The sequence below is a fragment of the Moschus berezovskii genome, chromosome 14 (assembly GCF_049115385.1).
Source record: "Moschus berezovskii isolate FMDL1 chromosome 14, NW_MosBer_1.0, whole genome shotgun sequence".
Classification (NCBI taxonomy): domain Eukaryota; kingdom Metazoa; phylum Chordata; class Mammalia; order Artiodactyla; family Moschidae; genus Moschus; species Moschus berezovskii.
In genome coordinates, this window is record NC_142473.1 from 37,757,533 (window position 1) to 37,773,293 (window position 15,761).

The 15,761-nt window shown below is 41.2% G+C and overlaps 1 protein-coding gene across 4 annotated transcripts in view; it reads left to right on the forward strand.

Moving 5' to 3' along the window:
• The window catches only part of CRTAM (cytotoxic and regulatory T cell molecule), a 29,837-nt gene extending 14,446 nt beyond the window's left edge, over nt 1-15,391 (forward strand). For all 4 annotated transcript variants that reach the window (XM_055422500.2, XM_088843035.1, XM_055422501.2 and 1 more), the window contains 6 exons: nt 535-696; nt 3,660-3,740; nt 6,502-6,585; nt 9,030-9,176; nt 11,280-11,366; nt 14,494-15,391. In XM_055422500.2, the coding sequence (XP_055278475.2) occupies nt 535-696; nt 3,660-3,740; nt 6,502-6,585; nt 9,030-9,176; nt 11,280-11,366; nt 14,494-14,624 (692 nt within the window). In that variant the 3' untranslated portion in view covers nt 14,625-15,391. The remainder of the gene's footprint in view (nt 1-534; nt 697-3,659; nt 3,741-6,501; nt 6,586-9,029; nt 9,177-11,279; nt 11,367-14,493) is intronic.
• Nucleotides 15,392-15,761: the final 370 nt, after the last annotated feature.

Sequence of the window (15,761 nt, forward strand, 5' to 3'; positions counted from 1 at the left end):
ACAATGGAGTATCATGTCCTACTCCCTATGGCAGATAAAACTATTTTGATAACAGCAACAACGAAAACCTAAGCTTTGAGCCTTTTAACTGAAGCAGAAAAACCAGCTCTCATGCTTGGGAACTGATTTGTTTGTTTACATTTCAACATACATTTCATTCAATTTTATGTAACCATAGGTTCAGTCTACTGCCAATTCTAGACCTCTCTTTAATCTGCCGTATTCATTCAACCTGAGTAAGGTCTTGGGTCTTTGTGTTCCACAACATTAGGCTGTCTTTCTTGTGTAACCATGATAAGCTTTGGATTTTTTTTCCAGTCGTGGGGGGTTTATAGGAAATTATCCACTCTTGTTCATCTGTTTCTCTTTGGGAATGGGGCCAAGCACGTCCCAGGTGGCTGAGGGAAATTAGAGTCAGGTTAGAAGTCTAACAGGTTTGCCAAGATGTCAAGGCCATTGGTTTCTCAGAAAACCATGCCACCCAATAGCATTAAACTGTCACGACCTCACACACCACTTTAAATTGCTTCACAGGTGAAACCCACCATGAATATGAAACTGATGGGAAGAAGTGTAATAGCACCAGCACGCTGACAGTCCACACATATGGCAAAAACTCAACAGCAAGTTGCATTATCCGACACAAAGGTCTGCAAGGAAGAAAACTGGTGGCACCTTTTTGGTTTGAAGATTTGGGTAAGAACCACCAATGGCTGTCTTTGACTATCTTAAATTTACCTTATATCACACGATCAAACAAGATGAAATGGAGTAGGAAAAGTCCTTCAGAGTGAGCTCACTATCAACAAGGCTTTTTTAAATAACAAATTTCTTTCATGATTGACATTTCTCCAGCTGGGCGACACTAGAGTTACTGTTCCAACACTGAGAAGAATCCCAGTTGTGTAGAAAGCCTAACAGAGTGCCATGTGCAAGCAGTGTCATGCTTGTTTTTTGATCATGAAAGCTGGCATAACTTGACCTAAAATAGTTATATTGCAGTCATGTTTTTGGAGAGACCATGTGAAGCTTACTACATCCCTGTACTTAATCCCCAAGGGGATAAAACTAACTGAAATAAATCTAAACTTGTCAATATCATTGTATGTTAACAATCATGTACCCACATCAAGTCATGACTATGCTTTCGACTTATTTTGTTATAACTGTTTTAGAGAGCACAGTCTACCCATGTTAATATTCTGAGCAGGGACATCCCTCGTGACCCATTGGTTAAGAGTTCGACTTCTGATGCAGGGTGTGCAGGTTCAATCCCTGGTTGGGGAGATAAGATCCCACATGCCTCACAGTCAGAAAATCAAAACACAAAACAAGCAGTATTGTAACAAATTCAATAAAGACTTTAAAAAATGATCCACATTAAAAAAAATCTTAAAAAAATATTTTGAACAGAACACCCAAAATTAAGAATAATAAAAATGAAAAGAAATCAAACATTAAATGTGAAGAGGAGTTGCCTCCATTTTCAGAATCTCTGTTCCCTGATCCTATCACCAAAGGTTTAAGAATTAACTTCAAAACTATATAAAACGTTTTGAGCCAAGAAGCAGCCTCTGAGAAGTAGCAGGCATCACACATCTATCATTCACAGGACTCCATCCTTCATTACTTTATAAGGTACTTCTCAGTGTGACCCTGGAAAAGGGAATGGCAACCCACTCCAGTGCTCTTGTCTGAAGAATCCTGTGGACAGAGGAGCCTGGCGTGCTAGTCCATGGGGTCGCAAAAAGTCGGACACAAGTGAGCACTCTCGGTGTGAAAAGAGATTCCTGAAGGATAAGCATTCCCTCACCTTAGTGAGCTGCTGGATGACCATGAGCTTGCTGAAAAAGCTCTGTATCAAATGAAATAACTGATGAGGAAAGGTGCTTGTGAACAGGAACCTCTCTGTGAGAAAACTGTCCTGCTGCTCTGTGGGGGCTGGCACTGTGGTTAACAGCTCCCCACTCACTACCCTGTGTTCTCCGCTGGTCACTTTCTCATCAAACCAAAAGTAGGTCTTGAGGAAGCTGGGTTTAGAAGAATCAGGGCCCCCAGATTGGGCGGAACTCTAATCTGGCGTAAATGTTCTTTCCTCTCTGTCATTCATCCCCCGCCTCACCCTCCACCCCCAGCCATGGAAGGGAGCCTAGGGCACATGCGGAGGCGGGAGGGTCACCAAAGAGAAAATGAGGCTTTTTTTTTTACCTAAATGGCTCTGAAAGATGTTCAGATTTTAAATAAAGGAACCAACAATATCAATAAACATATATTTTAGTCATCAGCAATTGTTCAAACCATCTACCAAAATTACTGCTGAAGGAGGAATCACAGTTTCTCCTCCTGAATGGCCACAGTTCTATACAAAACAGTGTGTGTGTATATATATGTATTATATATACACATACACAGACTATTGAATATATATGTCATAATTGTATACGTACACTATGGCATATACACACAATATATGCAATGTGTATATAGTATATGTAATATATATATAACCTGTTTTGTACATAACTATGTAATTATATGAACTCATATAGCATACATTATTCTAGATCTTAATCATTATTGATAAATTTTATTCTCTGTGTCCCCAGTAGTTGCCACATTATCCTTATCTTGTAATCTGCTTCCAGCTCTTCTATTTGACTTGTCTTCAAGCTTTTCACTGCAGGCACCTTCTCATTTCTTCAATTTTCTCTGGCCTCTTTGTGGCCACAGAGCTCACTTCGGCCTTATGATCTGTTTTACTATTTCTCTAGTGTCTCCTTAGTGGTTCTTTTCTCAGAGCCCTTGGCATGTGATTCAAGCATTTTTATAGTTTTAAATTTTTAGTGTTTGATTAAGGAAATAATTTACAAAACCATAGAAAAATCCTTTGATTAAATGAAAGACTGAAAAGCACTCACAGATTCCATAAAGATATTACAGAGCAGTATCAATATTTGTAAATTAACAGGCATTGTTTTTATAAGCTCCCTGGTTGCAGGCCTGTTCATTGACTGATCAAACCTATGCTAAGTTGAACCTCTAGATACATTCCTAACCATTGATTATGTAGTCTACAATAGCATTTAGTAAGCCTCTTAATGAATAGTCAGGTTTGGGGCTACACATGTCATGCAAATGAAATCATTTATTCTCACCAAAAAACTCCAAGAGGTGAATGTATTAGTATCTCCACTTTACAGGTAAAGGAAAGCCTTGCATATGAGAGATTAGGGACCTGGTCCAAACTTAATCAGTGGCAGGCGAGGACCAGCACTGGAATTCAGCCCACTCTGACACTGACTCCAAAGTCATCTAATAAACAGGCAGGTAGGTATGCGATTAAGTAGATAGAGAGATTGATAAGTATTAATAGGGAGATACAGATAGAGATGAACAGTCTGCCCACCACTGCCCAATGCACAGCTCCACAGAGGTCCAGCCTGCTACGCTTCTAAGCCAGGCAGTTTAGCAGATGGACAATCAGCGGGATGTATATTCAAATACCAGCACAAGGGCTGCAGAACACCTAATTCTGAGGTTTCTGCAGAACCTCCACAAGCAGGTAGCAGCCAAGCATATCCTCCAATCTGCTGTACTGAGCACAATGTGGGTAAAATTGCTCTCTGTAGTTGCGGAATTCTGTTTTTCCCCTTTCCTAGTTACTGATCAAGAGACAACTTCAGCTGCCCTGGAGACAAGCTCTCTATCCTCTCAAGACCCTCAGCAGCCCAATAGCACTGGTAAGTATCAAAAACATTAAAACTTAAAAAAAATAATCATGATTCTCTGGGAAGGTCACTTTTCCCATTCTGAGTTTCAAAAACGTTTTTGTTTTTCTTTTAATTTGTAATAAGACCATAGAAGGCTCCTTCCAACTGGCTCCAGCTTTATGGCGACCGGGAGAAACACCATATTCAGAGCATTCAGTTAGTGGGAGGGGCTGCAGGGTAACTAACACCTTGTAAGTTCTCTCTCTCACACACACATGCATGCACACACAACTGTGACATCTGAATCCCTCTGCGGTAAAAGGCAACATTGAATTCATTTATAGGAGATTCATTTCTTTGTTTTTTCATCTAGAACAGACCAAACACAAAATAAAGACTTGATATAGAGACTTGATAATAAAGACTTTGCTTATATATATATATATATTTAATATATATAATATATATTATATTATATATATATAAAATATATATATAAATATATTTAAGCAAAGCGCAAAACGCAGGATCTGGAGTTTTGCTGTTGTCACTGAATAACAAAATCACCCTTGAAGGCTCATCAGTTACTTGGTTGTCAAGAACTCAGATAGTTTTGTTTTGTTTTTATAATTTTACTTATTTATTTTGGTCTTGCTGGGTCTTAGCTGCTACACACAGGCTTTCTCTAGCTGCAGTTAGTGGGGGCTACTCTCTAGTTGCAGTGCGGTGGCTTCTCTTGCTGCAGAGCACAGGCTCTAGGGCACTTGGGGCTTCAGTAGTTGGGGCATGTGGGCTCAGCAGGTGTAGTTCCCGGGCTCTAGAGCCTGGGCACAGTAGCCGTGGTGCACAGACTTAGTTGCTCCATGGCATGTGGGATCTTCCTGGATCAGGGATTGAACCTGTGTCCCCTGCACTGGCAGGCGGATTCTTAACCACTGAGCCACCAGGGAAGCCCTTGTTTTGTTTCTTCAACTTACCATATGCATTTTATTTTTTTAATTTCCTTTTCTTTCATTAGTGAGGTTTGTAAAAAAAAACACAGAAGCAAAAATGCGTATTTTTCAACCTTACTGTACACACCTCCAATGTATAGAAATGTAACACTCTGAGTGCTAAAATATGTTTAAGAACTCAGTTTTTGATGACAGGATTGAACTATAATTGAAGAAGAATTAAAAAACCTGGATTATAATCCCAGCTTTGTTAGTGAATCACTAGATGATTAACTCTGGGCAGTGATCACATATGTAACTTGTCTTTGTGTTTTATCTAGCTTGATACCTGCCAATAGCAGGTCCTCACAAAGTGCAGTATGAATGAATGAATGCGTGCATGCAGTTGACATGGTGCTTTGAACAAGACAGTAAGCTTCACTCAGAAAGGCATAAATCCCCACATATCCTCTTTCGGTTTCAAACAGAGTCTCTCTAAAATTGTGTGGTGGGAGAAGTGCTTTCATATCGCTATCATGTTCATAGTTCTGAGTATCAGATCACATTTTAAAAATGTTTATCTTCACTAATACTTAAAAGTAAATGTTTAGGTTCTTTAAGCACTGATAAATATATATGTACCATATATACATATATACTTTTTCTGCGGGGCGATGGAAATTGAAAATAGTATGAAGTGGAGCAGCCACATCCCTTGCTTAAATAATCCAATATTTTTAAACGTGTTTAGAATCTAGTTGTCTTTAAATCAGCTTACACAACTACAGAATAACTCAGTTTTCTCCTCTGCTTTTTCATATAGAACGGAAGATTTAAGAAATGTGGTTTCTAAAATTCCTTTCAGCTTTCAATTTCTACGATTTTATTACTGTTAATAATACGCATTTTCAATAGAAGGGGTGGTTTCATTCCCCTCAGGGCCCACATGGTGGCGCTGTGCAATGGGTTACAAACCAAGAGTACAGAGGAGGGGGGAAAACAGGGAAAAGAAACAGCAAAATCGGGAAAAAGGATCTCTTATTTTTATAATTTCTCTTACCTGGCAAAATCATCATAGTACACCCTATTTCTAAGGAGGAAGCAAGCATTTGGCTGAATGGCAACTGAGCCAATGTTCAACATAAAAATCACTGCTTTGTGAATTTCAGGTTGTAGGGCTTCTATTCATCAGGCTTGGGGTACCATTCTTCAATATTCAGTCCTGAAGCATCATAAAACTGTTTGAACTAACAGACCTGGTTCAGGGAGGAAATATAAGATAATGTTTTAAATTTGGGATTCTGAGTTTTGATATTGGCTCTGCCACTTATCTGCTATAGAACTGAGACAATTAACTTCTTGAAACCTGTTTGCTCAGAGCTATAGTGAGAAGTAATATATACCAAATGGTCAGTTTAAGGTCTGGCACAGAGTAAGTGTTCAATAAACATTCACCTTGAAAAAAAAGGGCTTCCCTCATGGCTCAGATGGTAAAGAATCTGCCTGCAATGCAGGAGACCCGGGTTCCATCCCTGGGTCGGGAAGATCCCCTGGAGAAGGAAATGGCTATACATTCCAGTATTCTTACCTGGGAAATCCCATGGACAGAGGAGCCTGGCAAGCTACAGTCCATGGGGTCGCAGAGTGGGACACAACTGAGTGACTCTTTTTTAAAAAAAAAAAATGTGAACCTGACCATTTGCAACAATTTTTTGAAGAAGTCAGTAGTTCAAAAGTGACATTTTTTGAATGAGGATTGTTCAATTTGGTTTCCAAAGGTGCTCTGGGATGAATATGTGCATATACGCCACAGCACATACACTGTCACATGTATATCTCATGTCTTACTTTCATCTTAGCTGCAGTAATGGGAGATTCTAGCACGTCAGAGATCGACAAGGAAGAGGAAGAACAAACCACTCAAGTCTCTCACTTGGCCACTGGTAAGTGTCCCCAACACTTATTTATTTAGAACTGACACTTGATGTTTTAACCTCTTAATCAATACATCCAGTAGACGTTTTCAATCCTCATTACTTTTGACCTTTTTATTGGTTAATCATTCCCTTGTCCCTTGACCTGTTCCTTGACCTAGTCATCTCCCTGGCTTCCCTGACTTATTCTGTCTGGTCTTGTTACTTTGCTCACCACTCCTCCTGGTGTCCATTAGCTCACATCCCCACCTCCTCTGACTTCTATGTAGATTTGATTCTACTTCTCCATCCCTGGTTATTGCCTTAATCCTTAAAGAGTTTCCCCCTTCCCAAGAGTATTTCTGTTGCCATCAAACAGAAGAGTTACATACTTGCATTTCCAGAACATTCTCCCGAGCAAGAATCCCTGTTTCATTCCATTTCCCACATATCTCTGGCTGAATTTTCTGCCAGTTTCTCAAACTCAACATGCCTAAAAACTGAACAGCACCTTTTCCCACAAAATCAACTTGCCCAAAGCATCACACAGGCCCAACACACACACATGTGTGTATATAGACACACACACACATATAAAATCAATAGGTTCCCAAAGAGTTTTGAGTCTCCTCTTTTGTCCACAAGCACCGCCACCTCCTTGATGCAGGCCCCCATGTCCTGCATAAAGTATTGTAACTTCAACTTCTCCTCTTGCTGTGATTTTTCAGTATCCTACTATCAAAACACCCCTTTGCACCCCCTACCCCAGTGATCAGAAAACCGCTGTGGCTCACCATTCACAGCACAGAGCCTGAGCCTTCAAGCCTCCAGAGGTGCTCTCTACCACCTACCTCTGTGGTCCTGTCTCTATGAAGTCCTGACCAGAATACACGTTTTTCTCTGATAACTTTCCATCTCATTTTGATGGCCCTGCCCTAACTGCCCCAGTGAAAGAAAATCCACATTACTCTTCTCCTTACCTCTCCTTCAAGACCAGCATCCTCGCCGAACACTTTCCTGATCCGCTCAGGGACCACTCCAGCCTTGGAACCCCTGAACACATTATTATACTAATATATGTGGGTCTAGAATCTGGCACAGTTATCTTACTGATGTTTGTTTTTTTTAATTGAAGGATAATTGCTTTACAATATTGTTTTGGTTTCTGCCATACATCAACATGAATCAGCCACAGGTATACAAAAGTCCCCTCCCTCTTGAACCTCCCTCCTACCTCCCACCACATCCCATACTTCTAGGTTGTCACACGGCCCCAGTTTGAGTTCTCTGAGTCATACAGCAAATTCCCACTGGCTATCTGTTTTACATATGGTAATGTATATGTTTCCATTCTACTCTCTCCATTCGTCCCACCCTCTTCATGCCCCCCTCACTGTGTCCATAGGTCTGTTCCCTATGTCTGCATCAGCATTGCTGCCCTGCAAACAGGATCATCAGTACCATCCTTCTAGATTCCATATACACACGTGAATATATGATATTTGTTTTTCTCTTTCTGACTTGCTTCACTCAGCATAATAGGCTCTAGGTTTATCTGCCTCATTAGCACTGATGCGAATGTGTTCCTTTTTATGGCTGAGTAATATTCCACTGTATAATGTATCACAATTTCTTTATCTCTTCGTCTCTCGATGGACATCTAGGTTGCTTCCATGTCCTAGCTATTGTAAATAATGCTGCAGTGAACACAGTGTCCTTTTCTATAATGGTTTTCTCAGGACTGCTGTTTGTTTTTATTAACTTGTTTGTTTATATATAGAGAGAACTACTCCCTAAATCATAGGATTGTGCCTTAGCAGCTCCAAGCACAATTTTCTCTGAGTAGTTGCACTCCTTCACGGCATGTTGGTTGAGATGAAGGGGACCATGAATGACATTCTGCAAATGTAGAGTCCCCAAAATAATAGTACTAGAAAGATCTTTAAGAGCTCATCTGGTTTATCTCCAAATGCCTTCATGGAGGACCACGTTTAACCTAGCCAAGATGAATAAAATTTCATTTTATTTGCAGAGTTTTTCAAACTCCTTAGTAACTTTTCTTGCTACTTACTACACTTTGCTAAAAACTCCATTCCTGCATCACAGGCAGATTCTTCACCACTGAGCCACCAGGAAAGCCCCTAAAAAAAACTCCATTCCTTACAGCTAATTTGAACCCTCTGACTATACTTCAATATCCTCACGTTTCCTCTAGAAATGAAAAATAACTAGCCCAATATCTATGTAACTTAAAAACCTTTTTCAAATCATCCCATGAAATTGCTTTGTTTATATTCATGTTCGCTTATTTTCAGAGAATGAATAACGTGACTGTCTTTACCTTCAGGGTAAAGCTCTCCCTCATCTTTTCCCCTCAGCTATTATCCTTCATTATACTTTACAAATACTGTATATATTCCTCAGTGATCAAAAAACCCCTTAGCCTGTCTAAAGCCCTTGCATTTTCCCTGCAGAAGCAGATCGGCAGTATGGGGGACTGACGAAGAAGAAGAGCGGTGTCCTGCTGCTGACCCTCGTGTCTTTCCTCATATTCATACTGTTCATCATCGTCCAGCTCTTCATCATGAAACTCCGGAAAGCACACGTGATATGGAAGAAAGGTGAGTGGGCAGAGCGCCTGACAGAGGCTCCAAGATGCTGAAGCCACTGGCCAGCCCAAAGGGAAATTCTGTCAACTAAAGCTCTTCCATTCAATGCTATACCATTTGAGCAGTGTACCATTCAATGCTGTACCATCTGTCTGAGCAGGATGTGAATTTCCAGGGATTAGAGTCAAAGAATGCATGACCAAGAGAAACTAGAGAAGTTCTAGGAAATGGCGTTAAATTGTGTCGGCTTCTATTCACAAAAGGGTACCGAATAGACAGCATATTCATCCAGTCATTCAATAAGCATTCACTGAACACCTACCGTGTGCCAGGCACTCTTCCAGGCACTGAGAACACATCTGCCAACAAGGCAGACCAAATCCCTGTCCTCAAGGAGTCCCTATTCTAGGACTGATTGTCCAGTCAAGGGTTGAATATAATAGACTGTTTGTGGGCCCATTCTTACTCTGTACGAATGCACTCAGCCTCCGTCAACCATATATTCGTAATTTTTCCTAAGCATTCTGATTCAAAAGTTATCATTGGAAACAAAAACAAAATTATTTAGCTAGCACAGAAGATACCTATTAAAATATATAGACTCAACATCAGAGACAGAAGGGACCTTAGAAATTATCCAGAATAACCATCTGCTCCGTTCATTCCATAAATGTGTGCCAAGATCAAATCCCTTCTTTAATTCTGACTGGTTATTTAGACCTGGACTGTTCAATACAGTAGCCATAATACGGCTAGTCAGCACATGAACTGTGGCTAGGCCCCCTTGAGAGGTGCTGTAAGGATTAAATACACATCCGGTTTTGAAGACTCAGTTCACACACACAAACACACACACACACAAGAATATGTCTAATAACATTACATTGAATCTACTAGTTAAATAAAAACATATAAAGTTCGCCTGCTTCCTTTTACTTTTTGAGATGGCAACTAGAAAACTGTAAATTATCCATGTGACTTGCATGATGGTGCTCTTGAACACTGATGATTTAGCCATATATGTCCCATACACCTCCAATGACAGAGAATGCATTACGTTCTATGGCAAAATACTATTAATACATCTTTGAATGGCTCTGACCCTTTTACAAGTGTTGCTTCTCATGTGGTACATTTATATGATGGAATATTACTCAGCCATTAAAGACAACGAAATAATGCCATTGGCAGCAACACAGATGGACCTAGAGATTGTGGTATTGAGTGAAGTCAGTCAGAGAAGAAGAAGAATAAGTGCACACCTTTACAGTGAAGCACTTAATATGGCATCCCTCATATGTGGGATCCAAAAAGAAATGATAGAATGAACTTACTTACAAAACAGAGACTCACAGACTTAGAGAATGAACTTATGGCTGCCAGGGGATAGGATGTGGGGAAGGGATAGTTAGGGGGGTTTGGATGGACATGTACATACTGCTATGTTTAAAATGGATAACCAGCAAGGACCCACTGTCTAGCACAGGGAACTCTGCTCTATGTTATGTGGCAGCCTGGATGGGAGGGGAGTTTGGAGGAGAATGGATACACGTATATATATGGCTGAGTGAGTCCCTTCACTGCTCACCTGAAACTATCACAATATTGTTCATCAGCTATACCCCAATACAAAATAAAAAGTTGAAAACAAATTTTAAGTATTGCTTTTCCTAGTTTAATATCTACTTTTTGAGATATTCAGATGGACTAACATTTTTACCATAAACAGACCTACATATAGGGTCTGGCTTTCCAGTTGTACCCACACAACAGGCAATCGCCACAGTAATGTTTCAAAACCTCTCATTGGTACCTCCCCCACCATACTTCTTTAAGCGCTACTAGAATTGTTTCTTCCCAAGAAGATGGTATTTGATTCTAATATGCTGTCATCTGACTTCTGCAACTCTTACACTGCACGGCACAGTGCCTGTAGGAATCACAGTAAAGACTAAAAAATGATTTACCAAACTAACAAGTACATGAGGTATGGCGGGAGGAAGTGGTAAGTCTACTATTGCATAAAAACAGGTACAATCTTACTCAAACATACATTTCTAAATATAGATGATGTCCATGGCACCAGAAATCAATGACAATTCTTTCTTCTTTCAGAAAGTGAGATTTCAGAGCACACTCTAGAAAGTTACAGATCGAGGTCAAATAATGAAGAAACATCATCCCAAGAGAAAAATGGCCAAAGTAAGTCAACTCTAGGACCTGAGACATGAAAAATGAGGTTCATTAACTTGTTGCCTTTCATGAGGAGAGGAAAAATCAAAGTTTGATTTTTAGCACAAGAAAAAGCAAATCACCTGAATCATTTCACAGAACTTAAGGAAATCCATCTAAAAAAACAAAAAGTAGCAGTTAAGTTCGCACAGCTGAATTTAAGCCCCTTTGGGAAGCTATCCCTGAGTCCTTGCTGTCACGCACAGGTACATCTTGGACTGTATGCCCCTCCTGTGCACCAGAGCATCCTATATACAGCTTTACCAATGAAGAACTTCCCACACCAGGCTGTCATTTTTGGTGTGTTAATCTAGCTACCACAATACACCTCCAGGCGGTGAGCAATTGGGTCTACTCTATGTGTATCCTCAGATCCTAGCATAGGGTTTGGAGAAGGCAATGGCACCCCACTCCAGTACTCTTGCCTGGAGAATCCCATGGACGGAGGAGCCTGGTGGGCTGCAGTCCATGGGGTCGCTAAGAGTCAGACACGACTGAGCGACTTCACTTTCACTTTTCACTTTCATGCATTGGAGAAGGAAATGGCAACCCACTCCAGTGTTCTTGCCTGGAGAATCCCAGAGATGAGGGAGCCTGGTGGGCTGCCGTCTATGGGGTCACACAGAGTTGGACATGACTGAAGCGACTTAGCAGCAGCAGCAGCGTAGGGCTTGCCACATTACAAGTGGAGAGTCTGATAAATTTGTATTGAATAAATGAATATAGGGCTTTTGAGGTGGCGCTAGTAGTAAAAACAAACAAAAAAACCCGCCTGCTGATACAAGAGAGATGCAGTTTCACCCCTGGGTGGAGAAGATCCCCTGGACAAAGGCATGGCAACCCACTCCAGTATTCTTGCCTGGGAAATCCCATGGACAGAAGAGCCTGGCAAGCTACAGTCCAGGGGGTCGCAAAGAGTCAGACACAACTGACGCGACTTATCTCTCATGCAAATGAATATAAGGCTTAACAAATTCAAGAGAAATGTTTCATGTCTTCTGGATTACTTTATTGCAGTTCTTCAAGCAAAATATGAAAAGAATAGTCTAAATGGAGATTCAGTGTGTGTGTGCATGTATGTGTGTGTACTCTTGACAAAGATAAAGTAGACAGAAGCTAGGAATATAGCACAGCAAGAATCTTATACCTTCCAACCACTGTTTCCTCCATGCAAATTAACTTATTCCACCTGCCCAAAGTTGCAAGACAATGCAGTGAGCTTTGCCACTAGTTGCTACTGGTTTTCTTGAGGCTTTATAAGAAGCATTTCTTTTATAACACTTCTGGCTTTTTTTTTTTTGGTTTTGACCTAGCAAGGTGTGAAATGGAAAGACAGACTAGCTATAGTACTAGGAAGAGAGGCACAGGTGAGCGGGGTGTGTGAGACCCGGGGTGGGAGGGGGAAATGTGGGTCAGCTGCCTATAGGCTTACACCGCACCACTTGTTTCTATGACGTCAGTATAATGTGTAATTGGGGTTGTTTCCTATACCCATTCCCCCAGGCAAGGGGAACAGAGCAGTGGGTGTACCTTTGCTGTTCACCTGAAACTATCACAACATTGAGAATTGGGTATACCCCAATGTATGGGCTCAGTTGCGCAGTTGTGTCAACTCTTTGTGACCCCATGGACTGTAGCCCATCAGGCTGCACTGTCCATGGGATTTTCCAGGCAAGAATACTGGAGTGGGTTGCCGTTTCCTACTCCAGGGGAGCTTCCCACCCAGGGATGAAACCTATGTCTCCTATGTCTCCTTCACTGGCTGGTGGGTTCTTTACTACTGTACCCCAATACAAAAAAAAAAAAAAACCAGTGGGAGTAGAATTGTAACCTTGAGCAGGAAAAGAAAAGCCCTCAGTTCAGCTGCTGAGCAAGCAGCTGCTGCTGCAAAGTCACTTCAGTCGTGTCCAGACTCTGTGCAACCCCATAGATGGCAGCCTATCAGGCTCCCCCGTCCCTGGGATTCTCCAGGCAAGAACACTGGAGTGGGTTGCCATTTCCTTCCCCAACGCATGAAAGTGAAAAGTGAAAGTGAAGTTGCTCAGTCGTATGACCCCATGGACTGCAGCCTACCGTCCATGGGATTTTTCCAGGCAAGAGTACTGGAGTGGGGTGCCATTGCCTTCTCTGGAGCAAGCAGAAGCCCTTGTAATTCACCTTTAAGAAAGTTTAAAATGAGCATCTACATAGAAGAAATTAACACATTATAAATCAACTATTAATATATTTTAATAAAAATTTTTTTATTTAAAAAATAGAATAAGCCTGTGCACTCAGGACTCCCTACACCAGAAAGGTCTGTCCCCTGCCCCACTACATACTCCCTGGGGTAGAAGGATTGCCACAGCTGTGGGAGGTTGCACTGTCTCCTGGGATCTGATGCCCCACTTTCATCCTCCTTCCCTCAGCACCCTCAAATCCAGCATTTCAACGCTATCATTTCTGCTCATTGTCTTCTGGAGACACTTCTAGACTCACGTACAGAGATGCATGAGCTTTCAGTGGGCTGCCCCAAATCTCTTATTCCTATAAGCCCTTTAACTTTCAGTATGAAATCAAGTTAAAGGCAATGTATTCTTTTCCAGCAACACATCTGTTACTTGATAGCTGCTGCTGCTGCTGCTAAGTCACTTCAGTCGTGTCCGACTCTGTGTGACCCCATAGACGGAAGCTCACCAGGCTCCCCCATCCCTGGGATTCTCCAGGCACGAACACGGGAGTAAAGTGAAGTCGCTCAGTCATGTCCGACCCTTAGCGACCCCATGGACTGCAGCCTACCAGGCTCCTCCATCCATGGGATTTTCTAGGCAATAGTACTGGAGTGGCTTGCCATTGCCTTCTCCGTACTTGATAGCAGAGATGTCTATATATCTTATTTCAGGTTTATGAGCATAATGTTTACATAAGAAGACTTTTTGAAAATTAGGCTGTAACAGGGCATTCAAGACCATGTGTATACAGCAGTGAATTTCAGATTTGAGTTTTTTAAGACATTAACATTCAGACCTACAAATACCACAGCGATCCGCGTGTTTTAAATAAATGGGTGCAACATTGTTCTAATTAAATGTTTGGGTTTGCCATGTTTTTCTTTCAGCTTCCCGCTCTAGGAGCTGCATAAACTACATCACACAGTTGTACTCGGAGGCAAAAACAAAGACGAAGGAAAAGGCACAACCTTCAAAATTAAAAGGAGAGCTGACTTATATACCAGAAAGCATCGTGTAGGGAGCCCTGCAACAGAAAATAGGATTTCAGGGCAGCCTTATCATCAGCTCGGTGGAGCAGCCTGTGGGAAGGCGCATAATTACCATCACATGAAAAACGTCCTTCCCGTGCAATGCAAGACGGCGTCCTCCAATGGTAAACCACCCCGGGCCTCAGAGCAATAAGTGAGGACTCACCCATGGACACAAAGCTTTGTAGTTTAAAAGAAATGAACAGAACTTATTATGTCTGACACTACTTCAGAGTGGGAGGATTCTACTAAGCTTTGGGATCAGGGTCAATGTGATCAGCTAACATTCTTACTGTAAAGGAAACAGGAGATTTTAGATGCTGGGCTCTAGTGGAACTACTTAATTTAAAACAAAAAAATTTTTTTTAAAAATCTTTCTTTCTGGTTTCCAAATAAAGATCCTTGGGATGAAAAGGGCCCAAAGAAGGTCTCTAGTTCTAGGAACTGACTTTCAAGATGGACTTTAAGCAGCTGTAACCAGTCCATGCCCTGTCAGGGAGAAGTCTTGAATGAGTCAGATGGACATGAAGGTCCCAAGTTCATGCCCCAAGACCTAAGGGTAGTTCCAGGCAGACCCAAACATTCCATGTTCTTAGAATTGTCTTGCTAAATCACAATAGTTGACCTGGTAGACCATGTTTTTACCAGGACACTTCATTACAAAAACATGTACAAAAGAAAATAATGAGTTGAATTTCCTGATGACTGATCTAATAGATGCTTTTAAAAAATTATTTAATAAAGAGCAGACTATGTATTTGTGTTTCTAGTGGTTGTTCCAAGGTGTACTTCCTCCCTTCACTTTTACACATGAAAATGTGTGACATGTTTCATTCTTTGGGTCTGAAGAAACTATTTCTAAAATAATACCACCTGCTGTCCCCACCTCTCCCTGCACTGCTCTACCACACATAAAATTTATGAGTTTGTATTTGTTACAGAGGCCAGATCCAGCTGTGATTTTTTTCTTGTGATAATTTTTTAAAAACAATCACAAAATTACTGAAAGGCATAAGGACATAAGGAAGTGCTTTTCCCTCTAATCCAGGGGTCCCCAGCCTCTGGGATCTAAAGCCTGGTGATCTGAGCTGACGTAACAATAACAGAAACACAGTGCCTGATAAATG